This window comes from Anguilla rostrata, chromosome 10 (genome assembly GCF_018555375.3).
Source record: "Anguilla rostrata isolate EN2019 chromosome 10, ASM1855537v3, whole genome shotgun sequence".
Taxonomy (NCBI): domain Eukaryota; kingdom Metazoa; phylum Chordata; class Actinopteri; order Anguilliformes; family Anguillidae; genus Anguilla; species Anguilla rostrata.
In genome coordinates this window covers 29,283,301-29,310,880 of record NC_057942.1, presented here as the reverse complement: position 1 = coordinate 29,310,880, position 27,580 = coordinate 29,283,301, and the positions used below count along the sequence as shown (strand labels likewise).

Here is a 27,580-nt window from a genome sequence, read left to right as displayed (position 1 = left end):
CGCCCCTCGTCCAGTGTGCTTCCTGGCTGGCCCTCCTGTGCCTCTTTGCTGTGCCGGAGGAGCCCCACGTTGGGCGCCACTGTGGCAAACACGCCTGCCACAGGCCACCGAAGTGGCTTTCCTTGGGGCCCTCCAGCACAGAGACACAGGGAGATGATGTTAAAACAGTCCACATTTATTCCACGAGGGTTTGGCAAGATGGTATAGCCAAATGAGCAGATGTAAAAACCCTGTCATGACAGAGAGCTCCTGATGTGGGTGGGGATGGCAGATTTAACCTGTGCGCAGTGATTACCTCACTACGCACAGGTGCAGCCACTCCTGTTCCTGGGTCCAATTAGCCTGGCCAATTATCTAATTCCTAACCCATTATCCAATTGGCCAGGTCTAATTAGCGTGACCCAGGGCAGGTGTGGCTGCTTAAACCAGCCATCCCCACACCACAACATCCTTTTGATTTTGTTTTTAGTATCTTTAAAGCGTGTGTTTGCTTTACATATAACTGGTTGTATTTGCATGTATTTAGAGAAGATTTCTCTGAAACAAGACAACTAAGCGATGGCAGGATTACTATTTTTAATACTAATACTAGTACAACTGGTGCTGCCACTAATACTACTGCTACTACTTGAAATGACAAAGCAGGGTTTATTTTTTTTTTGTTGTTGCCGGTATCTATCCTTCCTATCTATCTCTGTTTCCACATTTGTCTCTCTCTGCTAACTGAGTTGCTGATCCTCTGATTTTTTTACATATAATTATTATTATTTTATTTAAATATACTTCTGTATTTGAATAATGTACTCATACTATAACATGTGCTACTGCTGCTACCAAAAGCGTTAGACTGTGTTTAATCTGTATCCTCTTCTGTTTGCTTTCCAATTATACTTCTTTGTAATTAACACTTTGTAATTCTCTATCTTTCTTCACTCCTGCTCAGGCGATGGTAAGTGAACGAGTTCCTCCGCCTTCCTCACCTCACACACACTTTCCCAGTCATTATTCAGTGTTGTCTCCTCAGTTAGATTTCTCACCAAATTTTTTTCATCTTTAATCCTTTAATATCTATTTCACTTCACTCAAGTAGTGCATAGCTGAGCCAATGGGGAACCATTACTGACATGGAGTGGGCGGGGCCAAGTGAATAAATCCCGCCTCCTTTTGTCTGTGATGGTTTGTCTGAAATAGTTTCCCACCGCACCTCAAATGCTTCTGTTGTTATTTGATTGTTTTTCATCCTCAGATACAACCACATTCAAAACTACTGGCTGAAGCCAGTCAACACTTGTTATTAACGCAAGCCTTAGATTTGTGTTTTTAACTTTGACTTACAAATAAACACAAGCCTTTGTTTTTTTCTGCATTACCATAAAGGTTCAGCAAGTTCATTTTTAACATTCTTGTGATTGCCAAACCTTGTTTGTCTAAACAAAAGCATCAATTCAGTCGCGAGTCCAAGTTGAAAGCAAATGTTGATTATACGGTCATAGTGTATTGTGTGGTTGCTGAGTGTGGCTTTAATCTGAAGCATACTTGAAGCACATTGGCAAATGTTAAAGCTTACCATTGAAAAGGCATTGACATCTCTGACTAAAACCCTGACATCAGTGTTTTCATACATTTTGATGAAATGGAGCACGCATTGTTTTCTCTCTGTGGGGGAGTCTCCTGTTTTGATCTGTGGGCAAACCGTTGATTAAAAATTCATTTTCAAAAGGTATTTCCCTTGTTTTGTTCCAGTAGGTTTTTTGTTGTGTGGTGCGTGTGGAGTGCTTATTGTAGCACTGAAACATTGCACATAAGAAACCCACACGGCTTGTTAGAGGAGGAGAGCTCGCGGCTCGCACAGTCACGACCGCGAGCTCGCGTCACCTTTGATGGCGACTTTACATTTGCCTGCCTACCTCAGCGGGGAAGGGCTCCCTAACAATGTCTCACCGCGACGGCTCTGCTGGAAGCATCTGCATCCGCGCCTCAGAATGCTTACCGTTTCTCACACTGCGCTCGCTTCAATGGCCCAGACCCCCGCCAATCAATATGCTTTCTAAAGCTGTATGGCGCACAAGTTTCTTTAAATAACTGAGCAGGGCATATTTATTTGTTTTTCTGCTCTCTAACCTTCCTATCTGTCTCTCTGTCTCTAGATTAACCTCTCTCTGCCAGCAGTTTATTTCCAGATTGATCTCTGGAACAGCTGAGCTTATAATCCTCTCATTCTGCATATAATTATCATTTATTTCATTTTAATTTCCCTTTGTGGTTATTTGAATAATGTAGTAATATGTTTTCATATAGGATACAGGTTATTTATTTATTTATCACTACAGAGTAAAGTTTTCCCTCCCAACTTGTCTCTGAAGGGACTTTTGAAGACAAAAGCCTGTTTACCCAAAAAAGGGTTGATTCTCAATCTGCCCATTGCCCATTCTGTCTGCTCTGGTCTGTCCTCCCCATTTTCTCTGTAGGTTTACAAATCGCTCAGATCTGTTGCACTGTAACTTGCAATTACAGGCCATTGCATTCATTTAGCCTTATCCAGCTTGGCTGCAATGCGAAATAAGAGTAGCTATATTTTACAGCAGTGATACAGCCCAGGATAGCACTACTCTTTGGCTAGTGGGAGTATACTTGTGCATACTTAAAGCTGTAGTGCTCAGGTAAACTTATACCAACCAAAAACCATGGAGTCATGAATATTAAGTGCAACATTTGTGATCCTCCCACTACCATAACAGCCACTGAATTAATTAAGTAGCCAGTTGCATGGAGTGGCTATGTGCTCATGTCCTTGAAGTCCCAGCAGTTGCCCAAACGCACATTCCCCTTCACGCTACTGCACTCAGGTGGTGGGGAAGTTATGGTGAACCAGAATGGGGGTTTGGTGATGTGGTTCTGGTTCACAATGTGAGGGATGGGGGGGCTAACCTTTTTTGTGTGTTCCCCCCCTACCCATGGGTCACAGTCCTTGGTACAGTCCAGGAAAGCTGGGATCAGCTCGGCCATGGCCACTCGAACCTCCCTGAAGGACGAAGAGTTGGTGAGTCCCCCAGGGGATGGGTCTTTCTCAGCCCCACCCATCTGCTCCCATCCCTGTTCCCCACCCATCTGCTCCCCACCCCTGTTCCCCACCCCCTACCCCCTACGCCTCTTCCCCACCCCCTGCCCCCTACCCCTGTTCCACACCCCCTGCCCCCTACCCCTGTTCCACACCCCCTGCCCCCACACCCCTGTTCCCCAACCCCTGCCCCCCCACCCCCGTTCCCCATCTTCCCACACTCCTGTTCCCCACTTGATTGCCTTCACTTTGGGCCTGTATACACAAAGCATCTCAGTGGGAGTGCTGGTCTTGGATCAGGTTTGCCCTATGCAGATTCTGACCGTAATATCTGTGCGCAACAAGGCACAACTGATTCTAGATCAGTGCTCTTACTCTGAGACACAGACACGCCGGCCCCTCAGCCGCCACCCCCGCCATCCCGGTCCCTCTTGAGGAAGAAGCTGTGAACCTGGGGTTTATAAATAGCACACAGAGACCCAGCTGAGCCCCAGCTGTGGAGCACTTAACCAGGGCCGCCGCTGCGTACAAGAAGCTGATTACAGTGGCGTCTGAGAGCCACTCCGACACCTTTGGGTGCCTGTGACTAATGCTGATGAGTCACGACTAGCTTTTTGTACACCGTTCACCCTCGCATACACACACTTACACACACATGTACACACACCTACACACACACACAAATACACACACACACAGACACACAAACACCACATGCGCACACACACACAGGCACACACACGCACACACACACACACCACACACACGCACGCATGCTCATGCACGCACCTACGCGCACACACACACACACACACACACACACACACAGCTTTCTGCTCATTCTGTGCTCTGCTCTTAATGCGTACTTTCTTTGTCCTGCAGAAGAGCCACGTGTATAAGAAGACCCTCCAGGCGCTGATATACCCCATCTCCTGCACCACGCCCCACGCCTTCGAGGTGTGGACGGCGACCACGCCCACCTACTGCTACGAGTGTGAGGGGCTGCTGTGGGGCATCGCCCGGCAGGGCATGAGGTGCTCCGAATGCGGGGTCAAATGCCACGAGAAGTGCCAGGAGCTGCTCAACGCCGACTGTCTGCAGAGTGAGTTCCGTCAGTCAGTCAGCCAGTCAGTCAGTCAGTCAGTCAGTCAGTCAGTCAATCAATGAATGAATCAATCAGCACATCACTGTGGAACTCTGTTTCCATCCAGCCCCCCAGTCTGTTTCTGAGGGGAGGGGGTGGGGTGCATTAGTCCAGAGTCCCAGAGTTTGACTGAATTCCCACCCTGTCTTGATTTGACTTGAGTACTTATGTCATTCTTTCAAAGGGGGATTTTACTTTGCAGCTTCCGGGCACCTTTAAGACAGACACAGTGCAAAGCAATGACTAAGTCAGTAAGGCTTGAATACGTGAATGGGTGGTGCTCTAATGTGACACCGCATCACTTCCTGGTGACTCCTCGACCAATCATGGGCTTTTGCTGTGGAGTGTAGAGTCTTCTGACTGGCTTAGACTAGTCAGGGACTGACAGCACATGGTCGCTTCAGGATTCATGGAGGCTAGCTTTCCCATCACTAAGGCAATTTTCTTTTGCTTTGTAAATTGATTCTACAGTGTCTCTTCTATTAGATTATATTTACTGTAACTCTCCTATTTGAGATGTCATTGTCATAGGGGCGACATAGCTCAGGAGGTAAGACCGATTGTCTGGCAGTCGGAGGGTTGCCGGTTCAAACCCCGCCCTGGGCATGTCGAAGTTTCCTTGAGCAAGACACCTCACCCCTAACTCCTAACTGCTCTGGTGAATGAGAGGCATCAATTGTAAAGCGCTTTGGATAAAAGCGCTATATAAATGAAGTCCATTTACCATTTACCATTTCATTTGAGGAAAGAGTGTTTGGACATGGTACATTTGTCCCCGTTTCTCTTTCTGAGTAGATTAATTGATTCCAGAAATCATCCACCCACCTAGCCCCATGCACTATGCACAAGCATTAAAAAGTTTTTAAGCCACATCATCATTATTTTAATAGCAAAAGGTCATAAAAAATGATAGCTTTTTCAAGTTATTCTGCAGCAAATTTCTTACATTATAAAGTAATGGTTCATGGTTCTTGTTTAATTTGTGGTTGTGTGAAATGTAGTCACATCAATTATAGATGCTATGTTGCTTTTGCGGTACTGTTGTAATGGAAGTGGAACACCTTGAGCTATTTAATAGATACGTTGTTGGACAGAGCAGTTTATTACAACCTGTTTTCTAATATTTGTATCCAAAGGAACTAAGTTATTTATTAAATCCCTTCCAGTTGGTTGAGCATAGCTGCTATTATCATTTACTTTGTTAAACATTTGTTATATATTTATTATTAAACATTTCCATCTTGTTAAATGATGCAGTGTCCTCTCGGGCTGAGTTAGTTTCTATTCTGAGAAAATTAGCCACAGAGTCAACATGACTGATTGTATTCAGGGGGTCTGGACTAACTTCTGTAAATGGAAGTGAATTGATTAAAATGAAACTGAACCAAACCCCCTATCCTCCTACCTACCCCTAACACACACACACACACACACACACACACGTTTTCTCACTCTAGGGGCGGCGGAGAAGAGCTCGAAGACGGGAGCGGAGGACCGCACGCAGAACATCATCATGGCCATGAAGGACCGCATGAAGATCCGCGAGAGGAACAAGCCGGAGATCTTCGAGGTGATCCGCGACGTCTTCGGCGTCTCCAAGCTCACCCACGCGCAGCAGATGAAGACCATCAAGCAGAGCGTGCTGGACGGCACCTCCAAGTGGTCCGCCAAGATCACCATCACAGGTGGGCGGCTTCGCCGGAACCAATCGCACGCTGCAGTTCAGCTCACGGGAGCCAATCGCACGCAGCCTTTTTACTCTCAGGAACCATTTACAAGCTGCCAGTAAATTCACAGGAACCAATCACGTGCAGCTGCTGAACTCACAGGAGCCAGTAATACGTGGCCACTAAACTCACCTCACAGTCTCCAGGATCATTGAATCTTTTCTGATTTATATTTTGAGACTTTTGGATATGTTTTTGCATTTAGGTTTTTAGTTAATCGATAAGTCTAATTTGCCAGCTCTTTGAATCTCTTTAAATAATTTTTTATCATGCAGTAACCTGTAAAAAATCTTTTGCATGAATTTTCCGGCAAGGCTAAGATTAAAAATGAGTTGTTGTTAATCAGTTGTGAGACTTTGTTGATTTGTGTGGGGAAAGAGCACTTGACAGTTCTTATCCAGGTACAAAGAACATTTAGTTTCAATAAAATGGTTGAAATAGGAAAATAAATTTACTGTGGAGATACGATCTGAAGGCAAGCTTAGGGTCTCTGACCTTTCCTTGTTTAGGAGGAAGGCAGAGCTTTCTTTTTTATCAGCATGGCATGGCATATCTCTCACACAGAGCTCCACCAATCTTACTGGGCTATTTAGTGCTTGGGGACATGTGCTTTTGGATTTTTTTTCTCTACCCCTCTCTTTCTCTCTCTCTCTTTCTCTTTCTCTATCAACTTCTTTCTTTCTTCTTCTCTCCTAATTTTCCTCCTCTGATTTCTGTTCTTTTTCTCTCCCTATTTCTGTCTGTGTTCTTCTTTCCCTTTCTCTTTTTTTATACCTCCAGTCTTCTATCTCTCTCCTGGTTTTCTTTCTCCCTCTTGCTCTCTCTGTCATATTTCAACTCAGGTTTTATTGGCACGCCTGCACATAAACTATGTATTTATTTATTTTGCCGAAGTATATTTCGATAAAACAGAGAAAATGTTGCAAGAAAAAAAATATTGCTTGAAGTAAATATAGCCATAAGACATTAATGAAATGGTTTTATTTTCTTTTTATATTTCTGTCACTAAATCTGTCCCACCTCTTCCTTCTCTCTCTCTCTCTCTCTCTCTCTCTCTCTCTCTGTCTGTCCGTCCGTCTGACTGTGTGTTTGATGGTTTGTTTGTCTATCTCTCCGTTTGCTTACCTGTCCACTGGTTCATCCACTCACAGTGCTGTGTGCCCAGGGGCTGCAGGCCAAAGACAAGACGGGTTCCAGTGACCCTTATGTTACGGTTCAGGTAGGGAAGACCAAGAAGAGGACCAAGACCATCTACGGTAACCTCAACCCTGTCTGGGAAGAGAAGTTCCACTTGTGAGTCTGCCTTTCCTTTTTACCTTTGGTAAAAACAGTTGACTAGTTTGCAGTGTCTGATTGATTACCTTCTTGTGATAAATGGGATGTTGTCAGCACTTCCAGGTATTTTGTTTGGATTTGCCTTGTCATTTAGCATTGTTTTGTAGGCTGAGTCTTCAGCAGGAATACATCAATTCTACTGTTTTAATGGTTTGCCCATGCTTTGCTTTTATGTGGGTGGTACTGCTGGGTGGCTTATCCTGCTAAGGCAATGTTCCAATGTGTGGATGGGCCCCACGCTCTGGTATCTGTTAAGGCACTGTTCCAGAGTATGGATGGGCCCTATGGTCTGGTATCGGTTTAGGCACTGCTCCAGTGTGTGGATGGGAACCATGCTCTGGTATCTGTTAAGACACTGTTCCAGTGTGTGGATGGGCACCATGCTCTGGTATCTGTTAAGACACTGTTCCAGTGTGTGGATGGGCACCATGCTCTGGTATCTGTTAAGACACTGTTCCAGTGTGTGGATGGCCACGCTGGTATTGTAGTCACTGTTCCGTGTGTGGAGAATGCTCTGGTATCTGCTAAGACACTGTTCCAGTGTGTGGATGGGCCACGCGTTCTGGTATTTGTTAAGGCACTGTTTCTGTTCCAGTGTGTGGATGGGCCCCACAGTCTGGTGTCCAATCCTAACTGCGCCAGTGGCATTTTGTTAAGCGTATGAAAATTGCTTATGAAAATAATTGCATTGAATGGGTCCAGTAGGACACTGTGTTTCCATTGGCAAACCTCCTAGGAGCCCCTAATGTCTGGGGTGCACTGTCTAGAAGGATTTAAGCTTTTATCCAAATGTCTGCCTGCCGACAGCACTCCCAGGGAGCATCTCCAAATGTCAGGAGAGAATAGAAAAGGGGGTAAATTGTATGGAGGAACACTGAGGGCTGGCAGTGCTGTCCTTTCCTCAAATGCTTGAGGATGCGTGGGCTATTCTTGGTGAAAAGCTGCTATTTTTGAGAATTAACTTATTTAACAGGAACATTATATGGAATTTTTCAATTTTGTGGCACACATTTTAAATATTTCATAACGCCAACATTTTCGTAAGCTCAATAAAATGTAACGAAACGAATAACTGTGACTGAAAACTGAAAGCAATGTTAATAAATGAACATGTATAGTTTATAAATATTGGTTACGTGAGTATTTTGGTATTATCTAATATGTATAATATGCTGGGGTGCAATATGAAAAACAAAAGATGGCAAATTTACATTGGTAGAAAAGCTATATCAATATTTCCCCCTTTATTACAAGCAGTAATTGCTCTCAGATCAAGAGCATTGACATGACTGTAAATCTCTGCTCTCAGACTCTGCCATGGCTGTAGACTTTGTACCACCCTAGACGAGATTAGTAAATGGGGGGGTGGTAGGAGAGCAATTTAGGAAAAGGGGGGAGTCGGTGATTGTGGACCAGGGGGTGTGGGGGGACAAAGTCCTATGCCTTGAACCACCCCTGCTCAGACTGCGTGCGCAGGTATAGTGAATCCATGGTCCCTCGCTCTCTTTCCGTAGCGAGTGCCACAATTCTTCGGACCGCATCAAGCTGCGCGTGTGGGACGAGGACGACGACATCAAGTCCCGGGTGAAGCAGCGGCTGAAGCGCGAGTCCGACGACTTCCTGGGCCAGAGCATCATTGAGGTCCGCACGCTCAGCGGGGAGATGGACGTCTGGTACAACCTCGGTCAGTGCCTGTGTGTGTGTGTATGTGTGTGTGTGTGTGACTCCACAGTGTGTCTGGAAGAGCTTTTGACCTTTCACTTTTGCTTGGTCACAAGATGCAATGCTGCTTTTTCTACTCTTCTAATAAAAGTCTGCACATTTTCACAAGTTCTGCACATCTGCAAAGACGTGCCCTCAAGTTCAGCTGGTGAGAAAGGAAAGGTTTTATGAGGGAAGAGTGAACGAAGTCTTTTTACGTGACAGATCCTTCGCTGTTTGATAACCTTACCCGACCTTGGCTCAAAGCGACAGTGCCTTTATTCAGACTCAAACAGAGTAAAACACCACCAGAGATACACTTTGTGCTTAAGTAGAGCTGCTTGAAATTACAACCCCTTTAAATGAGATTTAACCTTGATTGTGGAAGTGTAATTTAGAATGTTAATTTAAATATCACTCACAGGCTAACCTTCTTTGGCCCTTTAAAGCCATTCTGGTGCCCTAGGATTTAGAGCAGGGGAGTCTAATCCAAAAAGGGATTGTGCGGGTGCAGGTTTTTGTTTTAGTCCAGCACGAAGACACCTGATTCTACTTATCAAGATTGTGATTGAAGGCCATGATTGTTAATCAGTTGAATCAGTCAATTGTCGGTCCTTTTCAGATAAGATTGGACTCCCCTGATTTAGAGACTTGCTGGGGTGGGTGTCACTGTTTACAGCACTAAATGGTGAAAGCTTTGATTTATTTGTCTTAAACCTTTTCTCTTCCTCTATCCTTCTTTCACTCTCTATGTCCTCTCTCTGACATCTTCTCCCACCTCTGTCCACCTCTTCCTTTCCCCCCCTCTCTTCCTTTCTGTCTCCCTTCCATATTTTTATGTTCTCTTCCCCCATTCTCTCTGTATCTTTGATATTTCACCTCTTCTCTTTACATACTCCCTCTCTCTCTCTCTCTCTCTCTCTCTCTCAAATTCAAATACAAATTGCTTTATTGGCAGGAAATACATACGTACATATTGCCAATGCATCATAAATCAATTCAAGATACATATTTACAGTGGAATACTAATAACAGTGAACATTCTATTAAAAAAAAAAACAATAACAATATTAATGTTCAGTCGGCACATTTAAAGAAAAAAATAATTTAAAAATAAATAAAAAATTATAATAATAAAATAAATAAAATAAAATAAAATAAATAAATAAATAGATAATTATAATTATGTAGGATGGTCACTCAGTGTCCCTCAGGTTATGGCAAGCTGAGACATGTTGAGCCGCAATTGAGGTGGTTGGTCTTTGTCCTTAAAGGACTGCACATTTTTCATTCTTTGATAAAGAATGGAATTATAATTTCTGAAAATTTGTGGTAATATATTTTTCTTATATTTGTATATTTTGTACAGTTTAGGAGGAAGTGCATCTCTGTCTCAACCTCTCCTGTCTTACAGTGACCACATATTCGTTTTTCTTTTGGTAAACATGAATTTTTGTGTCTGCCTTTTTCAATTTCAAGGGTGTGGTCACTGAGTCTATATTTGGTCAGGATCCGTCTCTGCTTTGTATCTCTGACAGAGAAGGGATACTCTCTGGTATAGTTTTTTCAGTTCGAAGCATTTAGTCGACTTTGTGTTTGGTTCTTTATCCCAATGTTCCAAATACAATTCTTGTTTGTTGCAAATTAGTATTCTGATTCGCGACAGCTGTCTAGCGGACAGGTTAGTTTGGGTTACAGAATTAGTAAACTTCAGTACCAGCTGACTGAGGGGACTCTATTCTGGGTTCAGCTCTTGGGATTTTAGCGCTTTAGATTGTAGCGCGTCATTGGGACTTGATTTGAGATGTATCCAGAATTTTAGAGCTCTTTTTTGTATATTTATTACCAATGGGAATCGGCCTTATTCTGCCCTACATGCGTTGTTAGGTGCTTTCCTTAGTATTTCTGCAGAATATAGTATGTAGGGTTTCAACTGGATTCTTGTCCCATGCAGTCCCATGTCTCTTGCTGACTGAGTGGACCCCAGACCTCACTTCCATAAAGCGCAATAGGCTGAATTACACTGTCAAATAATTTGGACCAGATTCTAATTGGGATATTTAGTTTGAAAAGTTGTTTCTTTATTGCATACATTGCTCTTCAAGCTTTTTCTTTTAATGCATTTACTGCCATGCAGAAACTTCCTGATGCAGTGATAGTCAGACCAAGGTAGGTATAATTCAGTGTGTGCTCTAGGGCGGTGTTACCTAGAGTTAATTTGTATCTGTTTTCCTGACATCTGGGCTTCTTTTAAAAAATTATGATTTTTGTCTTTTTAAAATTTGCTGCCTGGGCCCAGTTCTGGCAGTATTGCTGAAGAAGATCTAGGTGTTGCTGTAACCCCTTTTCTATGGGTGACAGCAGGACCAGATCATCTGCATAGAGCAAACATTTGATCTCTTTGTCACACAGTGTGAGACCAGGAGCTGCAGACTGTTCCAACAACACCGCTAACTCATTAATGTATATATTGAACAATGCTGGACTGAGGTTACAGCCCTGCCTCACACCACGAGAGTGCATGAAGAAAGTCTTGTCTTGTCTCTCTCTTGCTCTCTCTCTCTCTCTCTCTCTCTCTCTCTGTATGGAGCTGCTAATAGATTTGTAAATGTCGCTGCCTATGTTCTCCACAGTCTGCCCTCAGCGTTTAGCTTTTGTACATCTTTGTACATCTTTCATCTTTGCCCAATCCCTTTCTCTCTCACTTGCTTTCAATCTCTCCCCTCTTCTTTCTGTCATTCGCTGAACATTCCATACATTTCATGCATCTTTAATGCATATTATACATATCACCTATCCTTGTTACTGACAGGCAGGTGAAATGTATGACTGGCCTTTTGAAAATGTATCTCACAAGGGATGAATCCTTGCGGAATTTCACTAATCCAGGCACTCCGGGTTTCATACATTTCCAAAGCCTGTGTTTGATCTCCCTTGACATTTGAATATGATTGGACCGGTGGGCTCGTTTGAATTTTGCTCGTTTGGAACTTAATCGCCGACCAGGAATTTTAATGTGGTCTTGTCTAAAGAGATCTGTCAAACCTGACCTAGCTTCACATCTTTCTTTTAGTGGGCTGGTGAACGCTTGCGGTTGTGCAAATTCTGCTGTAAAAAGCAGCAGGCCCCCTTTGCTTAGCAGTGAAGATAAATAATCTGTCCTAACAACTAAACTCATTAAGCCAGAGATACTCTTTTTATTTGGCAAAATGGCTTCTGTTCCTTTTCTGCTCCCTCTACTAACGAGGACTGTAAAAAGGACTGTAAAATGTGCATTTATTTACATTAGAGAATAATTTCTTTAGTTTTGGTTTACCTACCTCGAGAAATGGAGAGATAGGGGCACCCTTACCTCCTCACCCACCCTCTCTGTCTCTCCTTCTCTCTCTTTCTCTTTCCCCTCCCCCCTTTATTATGATATGATTCTTCGCTGACAGGAACAGATTATTGTAATAATGTGGTTGTCGGGGTAATGGCCGGGGAGGAATGGATGTCTCGGCTGCTAAAAATTATTCTGTCAGATGGGTTTCTGGAGTCCAGGGGAGGGAGAATGGTATTATTAAAAACACTGTTTCAGGAGCAAGATGTAGTATTTATTTTTAGCTGGTAATGAGGAGGCGCGTGGTGTAATGTGGCCTCTTGCCCCTCCTCCCCCCACAGAGAAAAGGACGGACAAGTCGGCCGTCTCTGGTGCTATAAGGCTGCAGATCAGTGTGGAGATCAAGGGGGAGGAGAAGGTGGCACCCTATCACGTCCAGTACACCTGTCTGCACGAGGTGAGCTGCCCCGCCCTCGCATGACCCACCCCAAACCTGCATATGCTCACTGCCACTGTCACCTCCATTACATCTGTAACAGTCACCTCCATTACCTGTCACAGTCACCTCTTACACCTGTCACCTTCATTAAACCTATAACAGTCACCTCCATTACCTGTCACAGTCACCTCTCTTACACCGTCACCTCCATTAAACCTATAACAGTCACCTCCATTACCTGTCACAGTCACCTCCATTAAACTTATAACAGTCACCTCCATTACCTGTCACAGTCACATCCATTACACCTGTCATTGTCACCTCCATTACACCTGTCACAGTCACCTCTATTCCACCTGTCACTGTCACCTCCATTACACCTGTCACTGTCACCTCCATTACAGCTGTCACAGTCACCTCCATTACACCTGTCAGAGTCACCTCATTACACCTGTTACAGTTACCTCCATTACACCTGTCACAGTCACCTCTATTATACCTGTCACAGTCACCTCCATTACAGCTGTCACAGTCACCTCTATTATACCTGCCACTGTCACCTCCATTACACCTGTCACAGTCACCTCTATTATACCTGTCAGTGTCACCTACATTACACCTGTCACAGTCACCTCCATTACACCTGTCACAGTCACATCTGTAACACATGTCAGAGTCACCTCCATTACACCTGTCACAGTCACATCTGTAACACATGTCAGAGTCATCTCTGTAACACCTGTCACAGTCAACTCTGTTACATCTCTCTGTACCACATCCCAGTACAGGTGCCTGCACAGGGAGAGCTGCCTCTCACTACCTGGCTATTCCATCTGTACACCTGTTTCTTCCAATACACTTACCTGCACTTTCACAAGATTGCATGCTCTTAAAATAGTGAACTGTTCTTCATAAGGTTGCATGCTTTTAAATGGTGAACTGCCCTTCACAAGATTACATGCACTTAAATCAAGAATGCTCTGTGACATTAAATTCCTCCTGCTGCTGCTCTCTCTGGCATAACAGTTTTTTTACTCTGTCTCCATTACCCTCACAGCCTTACTTAACAGCTGACATTGGCTCACTTGAATAGCAGTTGCTAAGTTACCTGTTGTGACATCAGCTGAGTATTTTAAACCACAGTCTTGCATATTGTGCCACGAGAAGTACTGTGCCCTTCATTGTTATCATAGAATAGATTTTTGCCTTGCCATGGTAGGATCTTAGTATTGTAATTAATTACATTTTATAATGAACACTGTATGTGCATGTACACACGCACACTGTACATGTGTTTAAGTATGCTTACTATATCAAGAAGTAAAAATGAAATAGTAATTAGAAAATAATAGTAAATAAGTAAAAATAACATTTATGTATTGATAAGAATTACCGGTTGGAGGTTGCTGGGTGGCTCATGCTGTTAATGCGCTGTTTTGATGCGTAGATCAGCCCCACGGTCTGGTACTGAAGTGGACTCACTGGTCAATTGCGCATTTGCAAGTGCATCTGTTCAGATTTACATGAAGTTTGCCTTTGTGTCCCGATAATAAATGATAGTTGATATTGCATGTTTCGAACGAGAACACATTCTTGACTGTGCTCTCCTGAATCGATAGGATGAGTGATGAAAAAAGCGGGAAAAAAATATCAGTTAGTACAAACACGCAGTCCTTATTAGAGTTCTATTCCCTCATTGCTCCACACCCCCACCGCATGGTAACAGCAAGCTGATGACTCTCTGGGGCTCTCTCTCTGCTCTGCCCCACAAGAGGTGACGACTCTCTCACACATGTTTACGCTAACTTCCGGAGAGCCTGCAAACCAGTGCCTGAGGCAGCGATCTCAGTACCGCAGGACTGCATTGACTTCATTGACTGCAATATGTTCAGGGACTCATACACTCTAAACTACACTACAGACGCCAATGAGTTCACGTGTGTTGTCACTGCTTACATTTAGAAGTGCAATGACAGAGTTGTGCCCACAATAACAATAAGGACTAACCCTAAACAGAAACCATGAGTCAAGAGTGTATTAAAGGGCGACAACACGAATGGTTCAGCGACGGCAAGGTATTTTTGTTTTTAAACGTTTTTAAATTTATTTTTAATTTCCTGTTGTTTTGCAGCCTTACGCAGAGTTGTTCCTCAGTAAGCATTTAATTGTACTGTGTACCCTGTGTATTTCTATGCATATGACAAATGACTTTGTATATGACTCGTCCCAGAACATCTTCCACCACTTCACGGACGTGGAGGGTCAGGGTGTGGTCAGGATCCCGGACGCCCGAGGCGATGACGCCTGGAAGGTGTACTTTGACGAGGTGGCGCAGGAGATTGTGGATGAGTTTGCAATGCGTTATGGGATAGAGTCCATCTACCAGGCCATGACGTGAGTTTGGAACCTCAAATTCCGCATGCGTCAGTATTTTTACCACTTCTAGCAGTCCATTCATTCAGTTATCATCCTCACAATGAAATGTCATTTTCATCTTCTACACAATCACTGATTAGAAAGTTCTATGCTCTCCAAAATGATCTTGCCAAACTGAAGAAACTGAAGAAAAACATTTGAAAGTATTTTACAGACCTTTGTCTGTCCCTTTCACTATTTATTCAATCTAATCTACATGTTTTTCCTGTCTAAATATCTTCCTATATGTTTATCATATGTAATTCCTATGTGTAAAAATTGACAATCCTATTATATGTAGGCCTGGTACATACACAATGTAGGTTTCTTATTAACCAAACAATATAATGATAAATGATCTAATGTATACCATACGGAATACAGTCCGAACGCCTGTTTTTGGTAATAGTTAAGTGAACAGAATGTAACCTTATTTGCAGATGACAGTCTGCAGAGGGTTTTCTCATTGACTGCGATTGCCAGTCAGAGCTCTGATTGTCCGTTTCCTTGGAGAGGCGAAGTTCAAGCGGTCCGTTAACGGGAACGCCGACACGTCAGACCGCACGGTCGCGCCCGGCCAAAATGAGAACCCAAAACAAACACCCCGTGGCGGGGAATCCTCAAAATTGACGCCCTTTTCAATCTTATTTTTCTGGGCTCCTAGAGCTGCTACAGGATGATGGGGAAATGCAACTTCCATTATCTTATGTGTGGATGTCTGCGTGTACGGATGCTTTCCAGCTTTCCAAGGCCGCGGTCGGAATTCTTTAGACTGAATGCTCTTTTCTCCTCTCCCAAGTGTTGCCATAGTTGATCTGTGGGGTTAGAATTAAAATAATATTTTAATAAAAAAACCTATGACAAGGTTTGTATGACTAGAGAGGGATGTTTCTGTCTTGTTTCCACAGACACTTTGCGTGCCTCTCCTCCAAGTACATGCTGTCTGGAATCCCTGCCGTCATGAGCACTCTGCTGGCCAACATCAATGCCTTCTACGCCCACACTACCGCCTCCACCAACGTGTCCGCCAGCGACCGATTCGCCGCCTCCAACTTCGGGGTACGTCCTTTTTTAACGGCCCACACAGTGGGCCGTCAGTCTGGGCTGAACCGCATGGCCCGGGGGTCACAACCCCCGTTCCCATCCTAACTGCAAAACTATGTGCGAAAAATCAGGTGATCAATTTCCCACCGTATATGCACAATACCAGCTAACGGTGTTTATTTAAAACAATAAACAAAACACACACGCACACACACACACACACACACAAAGTCAAAGGAATTCAAGGTTTGGTGAATGCAGGCAGGGTCCCACCTTGCCCCTTGCAGAATGCATTCCAGTCCCCCTCGCACACCTGTTTTTAAGCCTGGTAATAATTATTACTGCCTATTAACAAGACATTTTTCACCAGAAAAATTCATTAGTTTCAGGAAAACCTTGATGGTGAAGATGAAAGCTGCATCTTCACACTGGCTTTTAATAGCGGCTAACCATAAGTGATATTTTGTGGCTGTCTTCATCCACGTAATAAATTTTAATTAATTTTAATGCCCTACTAACCTCAAGACAAGAGCAATTCCTCAGTAAATGATTAGTAATCTGTAGCTGGATTTGCCCATCATAATAAATTTCCCTCTGGGTTTGTGTGTGAATACAGATAATTTCTTTGGATACCTTCATTATTTTGTTTACATTTCATGGCTTCACAGTTCATCCTTATCAAACGTGTTTGCGCGGCATGTGTGGGAATTTGCGTGGGTATTCAGCTACGAATTCCCATGGTGCAGTGCACCTGGTAACAACAGACAGCCGACTGCACATCCCCGTTACCAAGAAACAATGATAAAAAGACAACTGTGAAGAAACAGTGTTGCAGGGAACGCAACAGAAATGTTAGCAGAGGCTAGAGGAGGGCTGGTGCCTATCCTACTATGAATCTGGTATGGTTTTACTCTCTCTGGTAATGAAATGAGAAAGTGAAATGTCTCATAGAAGCATTAAATCTTTGTTATTTACTTCTATTTTAATTACTCCCTTTAATTTATAAAGGGAAATATTTGAAAAATGTTATTGAAAATCCCTGAAATTACAAACTAATCATGTGAATAACCAAAATATACAGTCATGTGAAAGATGTACTCTTCGTGCTGAATATTGAGGAAAATTGATTTAGAAAAAAAAAAATTGTCAGTTATCCCAAAGGTGCTAACCGGTGTTGTAACGGTTAACGTTCCAAATGGTGTCTGGTGGAGCGCCTTCTCTGCTGTGGGTCATCATTAGTGGCGGCTCGGTGAGGTGCGTCTCCGCGGTGACGGCTGGATCTGGGCCTAATAGGCCAGGGGGACGGCGGGAAGCCTCGAGCACCGCGGAGATGAATGTCCTCCTGCTGCATGTGCCAGCCGCCGCACCGCGGACCTAATGGGGGCTAGCGTCGCTCAGCGCTGCGTCTCGCTAGCGCGGTCTCCAGGCTTCGGAGCTAGCTGCTATTTTGTCTTGTGGACAGACCGCTTTGGCTCTTAGCTTCCCGGGGTCTGGCCTGTCCTCATTTCCTGTTGAAGTGTGATATTTGTTTGGAATTGTTTAGGGCAGCCACCGTTACATTCGGGGGAGGGCAGGGGCTGGTGCGGGGGCGTGGGCGGGGGAAGGAGTGGGGGCGGGGGCAGTGGGAGGCTGTTCTTCGACTAAGGTCATTAGTTTAGCCCCGGGTCTCCTCCACACGGATGTCCTCCCCTACTGACCTTTGCCTTGCAAAACTGTTATGGATTCCAGTTTCCGATAAAGAACTCTGAGATTGATCTGCAAAGCTGGAGTCCGATTATGCATCGGGGGAGGGGAAGTTTATGTGTACAGGCTACAAATGAAGAATTTTATTTTGTGTATATTTCTCTCTTCTTTCCTCCCTCTCTCTGACTGTCGGACTCCTATTTTCTCTAACAGAGAGAGAGGTTTGTTAAGCTCCTGGATCAACTGCACAACTCTCTACGTATAGACCTCTCCACTTATCGCGTAAGTCACAATGCAGGACAAGCTCAATGAACTGTGCCATCTTGTCTTCTAGGCCAGTGTAATAAAACATCTTAGTACACATTCATAGTATGTAATGTTGTAATGAAACACACTGTTTCATGCCACTAAACAAGTATGTTTGTGTTTATATTTAAAGCCTGAGTTTATGCATGGGTGGTGGTGTTTAGCTTCTGGTAACCAGGTTTTGTTCATTGATGCTTTGATGAGTTGCTCTAAATCTTTAGCTTTTGTCCCATTGTCTCATATTTTTTCATACGATAGAACAACTTCCCTGCCAGCAGTAAGCCACGTCTGCAGGACCTGAAGTCCACAGTGGATCTGCTCACCAGCATCACCTTCTTTAGAATGAAGGTAAGACAATGCAGTGTAGTACACAACCGATTATGTGATTAAATTTAACTTGGATGAAAGGACATTCAGGTACCTTCAACCGTGTGTGTGTATGTATCTGTGCTCGCGTGTGTGTGTGTATCTGTGCTTGCGTGTGTGCATGAATGCGTGTGTGTGTGTGTATGTGTATCTGTGCTTGCGTGTGTGCATGAATGCGTGTGTGTATGTATCTGTGCTCGCGTGTATGTGTGCGTGAATGCGTGTGTGTGTGTGAATGTGTGCATGTGTGAGTGTGTATCTGTGCTTGCGTGTGTGTATATGTGTGTGTATCTGTGCTTGTGTGTGTGTATGAATGCGTGTGTGTGCGCGTGAATGCGTGTGTGTGTGTGAATGTGTGCATGTGTGTGTGTGTATCTGTGCTCATGCGTGTGTGTGTGTCACAGGTCCTGGAACTGCAGAGTCCCCCCAGGGCGGGCCAGGTGGTGAAAGACTGTGTGAAGGCGTGTCTCAACTCCACCTACGAGTACATCTTCAACAACTGTCAGGAGCTGTACAGCCGGGAGTACCAGCCCCAGGCAGACCCCGTGAGTCTGCTTTATTTTTATATCCCTCCCACCTGCATCTCAACTCACTGTATTTACAATAATTCTGCTTTGTTTTGTTATTATTGCTGCAAATAACATGCCCATTAAAAGTAACTACACTCATACATCAAACCATTATCAAAATGTAATATCTTGCGGCATATTTAAATAATATATTATAAGGAAATTGCAACACTTCACTTTGAATTTGGCAGATGCAAATATTGCTATTTTTAATACGTTGCTGTGAAATATGCTTAATATTGAGATCGGCCTTCTCCACAGTCTGTATCTTCAATCATTTCTTGTATTGCTGTATGTGTATACAGTTACAACCTCTATTCTCCTGATTTCCAACATCTTTGTATGCTGTCTGTATGCTGTTTTATAATACACATATGCACGCCAGTCATATATCCCTATAACCCAGATTTTCCCTGTTTCCCTGTGCACCATATTTGTTTATATTTGTACTGTTTATATCTCATCTCCTTGAACAATAGCACATTCATATTTTAATAACACATTCATGGTTTAATACCATGCACCTACTTAATCTGCTTTTAAGAACTTAAATCACTAGGCATTGGCAGACTCTGCTTTGCTATGTAAATATATTCAAATATGTGACTAAATGAAAAAGCTCTCAACACAGGTGTTCAGAAACCTGCAGGATGTTGAAATGTCTGCAGATGGAATCTTTTAAAATAAAATTTTGGAGAGCTGCCTATTTTTTCTCCTTTTAAGCCTTGTGCCCTGTGACACGGAGGGATCAAAAATATGCAGTATATTCTGATTATAAATTCAGGATTTCACGCTATCGAGTTTCACCCAATTCTAAATACTTATGACAGCTGACTGGCTCGCATCTTATTCCCACTCTGGAGTAATCATTTGCTTACTTTGTTTTCTTTTCCTTTTCTCTGGTTTCTGTCATTCAGAACAAGCAGGAGGAGGAGGCTCCTGAGGAGCAGGGTCCCAGCATTAAGAACCTGGACTTCTGGCCCAAACTCATCACCCTCATTGTGTCCATCATCGAAGAAGACAAGAACTCCTACACCCCCGTCCTCAACCAGTCAGTATAGCTGCTGGCTCCGGTCATAGCGAGAGCTGCTGTGTTAGACTGAGGCCTGACTCATCCTGTGTCATAGAGAGAGGAAGAGTATGGAATACCCATGGGTATTCCTTCTGTCGTGGCCAGGAACTGTACTTTCTTTTCAGCTGAAAATTCTGAGAGCTAGATGCCGCAGTAGTAGCAGTAGTAGATCTACTCTCGATAAGTTAAATAAACAAAGTTATTTACACTTAAAATGTGAAATGGTTAACTTGGATATGGGCGTAGTTTAACAAAAAATAAATAAATTAAAAATGTATTTAAAATGGTTTGACAAATGGTTTGAGACTTGAAATATTTATTCTCACATAATTGATGACAGCAAGCCTTAATAATTGGATCAATAAAAAGGCATAATGGCATAATACAGCTCCAAATATTAAAAATTAATAATAAGCATTTTTATTGCTTTATCGCAGCTTGCAGCTTTATTTTATTATTGTTGTTATTTGTAGTTGCTATCCCTGCTGTTTTCATTTTTACTGTTTATGGCATTATTGTAGTTCTCATTGTCATTGTCTGGTTCTACTTATTTTGTGTGCCTTCTCTCAGGTTCATGCTCTCTGACCCCTCTCCCTCGTTGTTCTTGGTTTGCCCCATTTTCCCAGGTTTCCCCAGGAGCTGAACGTGGGAAAGGTCAGCGCTGAGGTCATGTGGACCCTGTTCGCCCAGGACATGAAGTACGCCATGGAGGGTAAGGCCTGCTGGACACTCTATGTACTGAGAACGAGTACCCAAAACCTGCTTCTGGCCCGCTGGCCCTGCTGTTGTATAACTGAAATCAATGGGCAAACTTTAATAGAATAGAATAGAATAGAATGACTTAATTTATCTATTCTGTTCTTTTCAGTTATATTCAATCTTGCCCATGATTTAAGTTGTTTTCAGAAGTTACCTGGCCTGATTTAGCGTTTTTTGTTGTACACAACAATTCTGGTTCACCTGTTGTTTAGACTACAACAAAGTATTAGCTGTATACACCAATGCTAGTTTGCTCAGGCATTGGACTGTAATAAAATGTTAGCTGTATAGCGCATAGCCAGTTCACTTGGATTAGGCCATAGTTAAAAGGGAGTTAAGTAGCCCCTTTCTCTAAGTTTGACAGTTGGTGTGACACTCAAGGATACTTCATGATTTTGGAAGTAGCATTACAAAGTCGACCCAGTCCGGTCTTTCAGATCACACCTGTCTTGCAGATCATCTTGCCCTCCTTCATCCCTTCATCATTCTCCACCCCTCTGTTCCTGTCTTCTTTTTCCTCTCCCTTGTTCTTTTTAACAGTTCTGGATAACATTGATCATTACCACTGGAACAATGGTAAGGCTGCTGGCCAAAGCTCTGCATTGATAGTCCATAACCCTTTAAATAGCTGCTGATAGGGGGTGCATGTAGAGATAATTAGTTTCATGAGCTACGGGAGCCATATTAGTGCTTGAACCAGTTTCCCTGGGAACTCTGTGTCACCTGTAAAATCGTTTCCCCAGCTGTCTTTATTATTCATGTAGCAGCCAAATTAAGTCTTGATTTGTTTCCTTTTTATTAGTCATATTATTTGGTACTCTGTGAAAGTGCATACTAGAAATATCCCCTTATAAATATAAATGAATGAATGTGCTCTTTTCCCTCAGATCTTGAGAAAGCAATTGCAGAAGAGAATGACAATTATTTTAATTAGATCTTTAGACTTTGGTATGTGTATATCAGAGTGAAATATATATTTTAATAAGCTGAAAAAGTAAAGAGGAGAAAATTGGACTCAAATGATGCATTATTATTTGACAGCTGTGTAGTCTTCACATTTTGTTTTCTACCACGAGCATTTTATTTTTATGTCTTTTCATTGCTTTGGTTTACATCATTTCTGCCACTTCATTCACTGTCCCTCTTTCTCAACTTCCCTCCCTCTCCGTTCCTCTGTCATTCTCGTTCTATTTTTTCCTTTTTCTTTTTCTTTCTTTCTTTTTTTTCTTTTTACATTTTAGCCCCCACCACATTCGGCATTCGTGGGCAGGGATTTTATGCCGGTAAGGGAATAACCCACCCATCTCTCACCACCCCCACCCATCTCTCATCACCTGCGCCCATCGCTCACCACCCCCACCCATCTCTCCCCTACCCAGCTTTTCTACACCCTGCCCACGCCTGGGGGTGATATGACTGATCTGCCGCTGTATTCGGGTTTGCCTCGTAGTAGGCAGTACCTTTGTTACAATGTCAGCTCAAACTCTGCCATGACTCAGAGCTCCATATATACTGCAAGCAGCTAATATCTGACATCATCACTGCTTGATTTGGGCTCTGAAATGGGAGTCCTTGATTTGGGCTCTGAAATTGATTGAGACCTTGATGGCTCTGAGATGGACTGAGACCATTATCTGGGCTCTGAGACCCTGATTGTGGGTCTGAAATTGGCCTTGAAACCTTGATTACATTACAGTACAGGCATTTAGCAGATGCATTTACATTGCGTCTACTTATACAGCTGGAAATATACTGAAGCAATGCAGGTTAAGTACCTTGCTCAAGGGTACAATGGCAGCGTCCTACCCGGTAATCAAACCTTTGACCTTTAGGTTACAAGACCCATTATACTACACTGCTGCCATGCCCTGCCCTGATTCAGCCTCTGAAATGGGTTGTGATCTTGATTCAGGCTCTGAAATGAACTGAAACCTTGATTCAGGCTCTGAAATGGGCTGAGACTTTGATTTGGGTTCTGAAATGGACTGAGACCTTGATTCGGGCTCTGAAATGGACTGACATTTATTTGGGCTCTGAAATGGACTGATAGCTTGATTTGAACTGTGAAATGGACTGAGCCCTTGATTTGAGCTCTGAAATGGATGGAGATGTGCTGTAGATAAGCCTCATTAAGGTTATTCTGGTCTGCTCGACCACTGGCAGCCGTCACACGCTTGAGCTACTTTGTTGGTTGTCGCTATTAGCGCCAGCGAACGATCAGAGGCGCCCTCTATCAAAGTTGTGGCGTCGACGGTGTCAAAAGTGCCAGAAGCGGCAGTCGCCATGGTGATCCTCAGCGGCCTCCCGCTGTGTTTGGTTGCAAAACATGGGAGAAGATCTGTGAATTTGTTGAAGTTTTTGGGGGTTGTGCTACCTTTTGATAGCTGGGCAGCCATGGGTACTGACAGATCAAGGCAGAGTGCCTATACACTGCACTTCATGGGGGCAAAAAAGCTGAAAGGTCAGCTCTATAGGACCTGGGTATAAAGGGGGTCTCCTGCTCCCCCATTCTGTGTGTCAGGCTGTGGACAGGGACTCTTAGATATTCAGCTCATGAGAGACCATAATTCTGACTAATGCTTTGGCACTGAAATCTTGAACAGCTACTTGGATATAAACTGGAGATGTATTGAGAAGATTTCCACATCTGTTCAGTTTCTCAGCAGTGATCAAAAGCTCATTAATCAGACTGCAATTGGTTGAGTGCTGCTTTAGCTGTTTAGCACTTTTTTAGTGTTCACTGTACCAGGGGACTCCTAGCTGCCACTGTGTTTTTCCTCAACACTTGCGAATACGGAAATGTTCACTTGTACTAATCCCAGCAGTTTTTTGTTACGGAATGTTGGGATGGAAGCAGCTGTTCTCTTGGCTGCTTTAGAATGTGTGTGTGTGGGGGGGGGGGGGGGGGGGCATATGTGCATTTTGATAAGTAATAAGAGAATTTATTTATTATTATTCTACCTTTATTTGTTTATACTTTCACATATATCAATATGTACTTACATGCAAGTCTTACAGGTTAAATTTGCATTGCGTTGAATTTTTAAAGTGAAGAAGGATGTTGCCTGTGATATGATTTTTGTTAAGTGGTGTATCCAATTTGAATGTGAATTTGAGTTTGTGTATCCTCGTGAGACTGACAATTCATTTTTGTCCCCTGTAGGGGACTGTTTCTCTGGTCCTAATCTCAAGAGCCATTCTGTTATGATGAAACCTGCACTACAAGGGACAACAATAAGAATGACATTAATAATATTTGTGAAACTGTCATCACTGTTTGTGACCCAAGACACTTGTCAAAAAAAATGTCATACTTAAACTTTTTTTCTGCCGGTTCTCAGGGGGTTATGACACAGCGTACGAATAAGCAGAATTAAACGCTGCCTTTAATGAAACAAGAGCCCTTTTTCTGCTGTTCTCAGAGCATGAGAAGCACAAGCTATGCAAGAGCGCGGATTACATGAACCTGCACTTCAAGGTGAAGTGGCTCTACAACGAGTACGTCAAGGACCTCGCCACCTTCAAGGATGTCGTCCCAGACTACCCGTCGTGAGTGTCTGACCGCCTGACCCTCTGCCTCTCACATCTTTTCAACGCTCTTTATTTCTCTCTTTTCTTTTCTACACTCCTCTCTTGTTTTGATTTGTCATACATCTCTGCCCGAATTTTACATCCATTCTTTCCTGTATCTCGGTACAAATGGATCTTGAAATATTTCCATTAACATATTCCCGTATGGAAACTGAATATATTGTCATTTGTAAACGGCGTTGTTTTGAAAAATATAATGGTATATTACATTATGTCACATTTTATGTATTTTATATAAAATGTACTTCAGTATCAGAAAATGAAAATAATTTATGTTTTTGTTCACATGCAAGCATATTTCTTCTCAATGCATTGCTAGTATTTTGGTCATTTAATAAGGACTGTCATGGCAGTTAATATATACTGTAATGCTTGTATGAAATATAAGATCATAATGTAGTGGCAACAGTAACGTATCACTAGTTGAAATAATCTATTGTCCCCTCCCACCACTCTGTAAGTCAAGTTTAATAGCTAGCAGCATATTTCCAAAGCTGAAAACATATTGATAGAGATGTATCTAAATATCTCCCTCTGTCTGTCTGTCTGTCTGTCTCTATGTCTGTAGATGGTTCCTGCAGTTTGTCCTACAGTGGCTGGCTGAGAATGAGGACGTTTCCCTGGAGTTTATGCAGGGGGCCTTGGAAAGAGATAAGAGGGAGGGGGTAAATGGAATCCTCCACATCGGGCATCACCATCTGCTACTGTTTTACAGTTGTCATACTGTCTACACATAGAGCTAACACCAATTCACCCATAGTAACTGATTCACTGAAGCAGGTCCATGCTAAAGAGTCTGTTCCGATCAGATAGTTATGTAACCAATGACTTGGTTACATAATGGAAATAAAAACTGTTAATCACAGATAAAAAAGTAGGAGAGGCCGAATAACATTTCAGACACTGATGGCTGGAGGTCGAAGGTTGTCTTTTGTGTACCGTGGTTTAAAGAAGCTTCTGCTGCCGACACTGCAAGCAGAGAGATTAATCTTCTGCGACTCGGAGGCAGACGTCATGAATGTCACCCTGGCAAAATGCATTGTCCTTTCTTCCCGCGGCTAGCTTGATGTAGAGCAGACAGCTCTCATAAATAAGAATGTTTTTGGAGGGTTTGTTCAAATACCTGGAAGGCTGCACCAGACAGGCACACTGTTATGAAAAACTAATAGTGATTGCAGTGGCATCGTTGGAGTAGATTTCACAACCTGTAATTATGATAGTGTAGATTTATGCACCTTAATGAGTGTTTCGCTTTGGGTGTTACTTTGGGTGTCAGCAGCTGAATTTGTACTGATGTGGTTCTGTTGAAATAATTTTCCAAGGGAGCAATCTGAGGGGCATAAACCTGGGATTTGAACCTGCAACTCACAGTTTATGAGTTGGAGTCCCTAATTACTCCATACCTCTTACCAACAATGACAATGAGCAATGAGCATCATCGTCTCTCTCTCCCCCTCTCTACGTCTCCATTCAGTGCAATTCAGGAGTGCTTTATTAGCATACACTAATCTGTCTCCCCTCTATCCTTCTCTCACTCTATCCTTTCTCTCTCTCTCTGCCGCCAGTTCCAGCCGACGTCTGAGCACGCTCTGTTCTCCTGCTCCGTGGTGGACATCTTCACCCAGCTCAACCAGAGCTTTGAGATCATCAAGAAACTGGAGTGCCCAGACCCAACAGTTGTGGCCCACTACAACCGCCGATTTGCTACGGTAACTCCCCCCCCCCCTCCCCCATTTTCTCAACTTCCATACCTCTCTTCGCACTCCCTGTTCTCTACCACCATAACCCAAAAACTGGTAGTGTATTACCCCCTCCAACCACCCCTGCCCCCCTCCCCCCCCTCTTTTTGCCTCCAAATCACTCAAAGGTCCATGGCCCACTACAAATGTTGCTCAGGACAAAAGCCACCCCCACACACCTCCACCCCCAGGGATATAAATGCGCCAGCGAGCAAATGATGTGATCGTGGGTGCATGGCGACTGTACCGTGGAACGCAATGATATGTCCCCCGAGCCAGCTTTAGGCACGCCTCGCTTTCAATTTTCGTTTCTGACTTCTCGGGGCGCTAGCCCATTAGCGGGGAAATTGGGATCCGCCGGAACGCGGCGGCAGGAAATCAGGTGGGACGTTTCCCGCACATTTGCGAAACAGGAATTCAATACGTCCTCATTAAATAAGAATGCGTGCCGTAAAACGGTCCCTCCAGCCCTGCCCGGTGCCCACGGAAATTCATGACCCTGTCAAACCCTTGTTTCCAGAAATTAGACTTTGCTATAAAAAAAAGAATGCACTTTGGTATGAAATATTCATAGGGGTCCGTGGATGGCTACGGGGCTGTTACCGGCAATTTTAGCAAGATGAAGCTGTAGCCCGTGATGAAGTTTGCGGGAGGAACTTGAGCCCTGTTATCCTCCCTCACACTTCCTGTTACATGTGTCACCTGAGGGCAGCCATTGGTCAAAAGACCATTAGCTTTGAGGTGATATGTGCTGTGATTTTACGCTTGCGCCTTCGTAAGCGATATAGACATTCTCCCAGGCTGGCTTAGGTTGCATTTTACCTGATAACACTTTATAAAACTGGACATTTACAGAAGCAGTTGTGTTTTAGGATCTCTGTAAATTTTAACAATGGCTCTGTACTGCCCAAGATTCAAACTGCCTCACTCCATCATGCTAGTTTTCTTAGCCAGGCTTCCTTAAGATAACAGACGTCTTTAAAATGCATGTGCATCTCTTGCCCAGTTTTATGACAACTGCAATTGTCTCTCTCAATCTTTTATTTCTTTTCACACATTCTATTTACTGCCTTCCTGTGCCATATGTATGTATTTTCCTCTGATTGTAGAAGAAAACATTTTTGTTCTGCTTTTATTCTTGACAGATATGTATCTGCTCTATTGTACAAGGCGCGTTGTTTGATTCCGCGTGCTGTGTTATTAGCTGCTACATAAATTCACTTTATCGCTCTCCTCATTATATGGTGATTCATGTTAGACAGCCACCCTGCTGACAAACAGCATTCTAAGTGCCTGCATGTTTGTGCAGTCTG

The 27,580-nt window shown here is 43.4% G+C and overlaps 1 protein-coding gene across 1 annotated transcript in view; it reads left to right on the top strand.

Annotated features, from left to right (window-relative positions):
* LOC135233161 (uncharacterized) overlaps positions 1–27,580 on the top strand; it is a 164,693-nt gene that overhangs the window by 114,420 nt on the left and 22,693 nt on the right. Inside the window, exons 14-29 of the mRNA XM_064296420.1 lie at positions 2,966–3,040; positions 3,941–4,160; positions 5,660–5,887; positions 7,081–7,222; positions 8,779–8,948; positions 12,626–12,741; positions 14,954–15,117; positions 16,047–16,197; positions 18,079–18,147; positions 18,430–18,519; positions 18,942–19,082; positions 20,024–20,157; positions 20,805–20,890; positions 24,360–24,486; positions 25,097–25,193; positions 26,094–26,237. Coding sequence (XP_064152490.1) covers positions 2,966–3,040; positions 3,941–4,160; positions 5,660–5,887; positions 7,081–7,222; positions 8,779–8,948; positions 12,626–12,741; positions 14,954–15,117; positions 16,047–16,197; positions 18,079–18,147; positions 18,430–18,519; positions 18,942–19,082; positions 20,024–20,157; positions 20,805–20,890; positions 24,360–24,486; positions 25,097–25,193; positions 26,094–26,237 — 2,154 coding nt within the window. The remainder of the gene's footprint in view (positions 1–2,965; positions 3,041–3,940; positions 4,161–5,659; positions 5,888–7,080; positions 7,223–8,778; positions 8,949–12,625; positions 12,742–14,953; positions 15,118–16,046; positions 16,198–18,078; positions 18,148–18,429; positions 18,520–18,941; positions 19,083–20,023; positions 20,158–20,804; positions 20,891–24,359; positions 24,487–25,096; positions 25,194–26,093; positions 26,238–27,580) is intronic.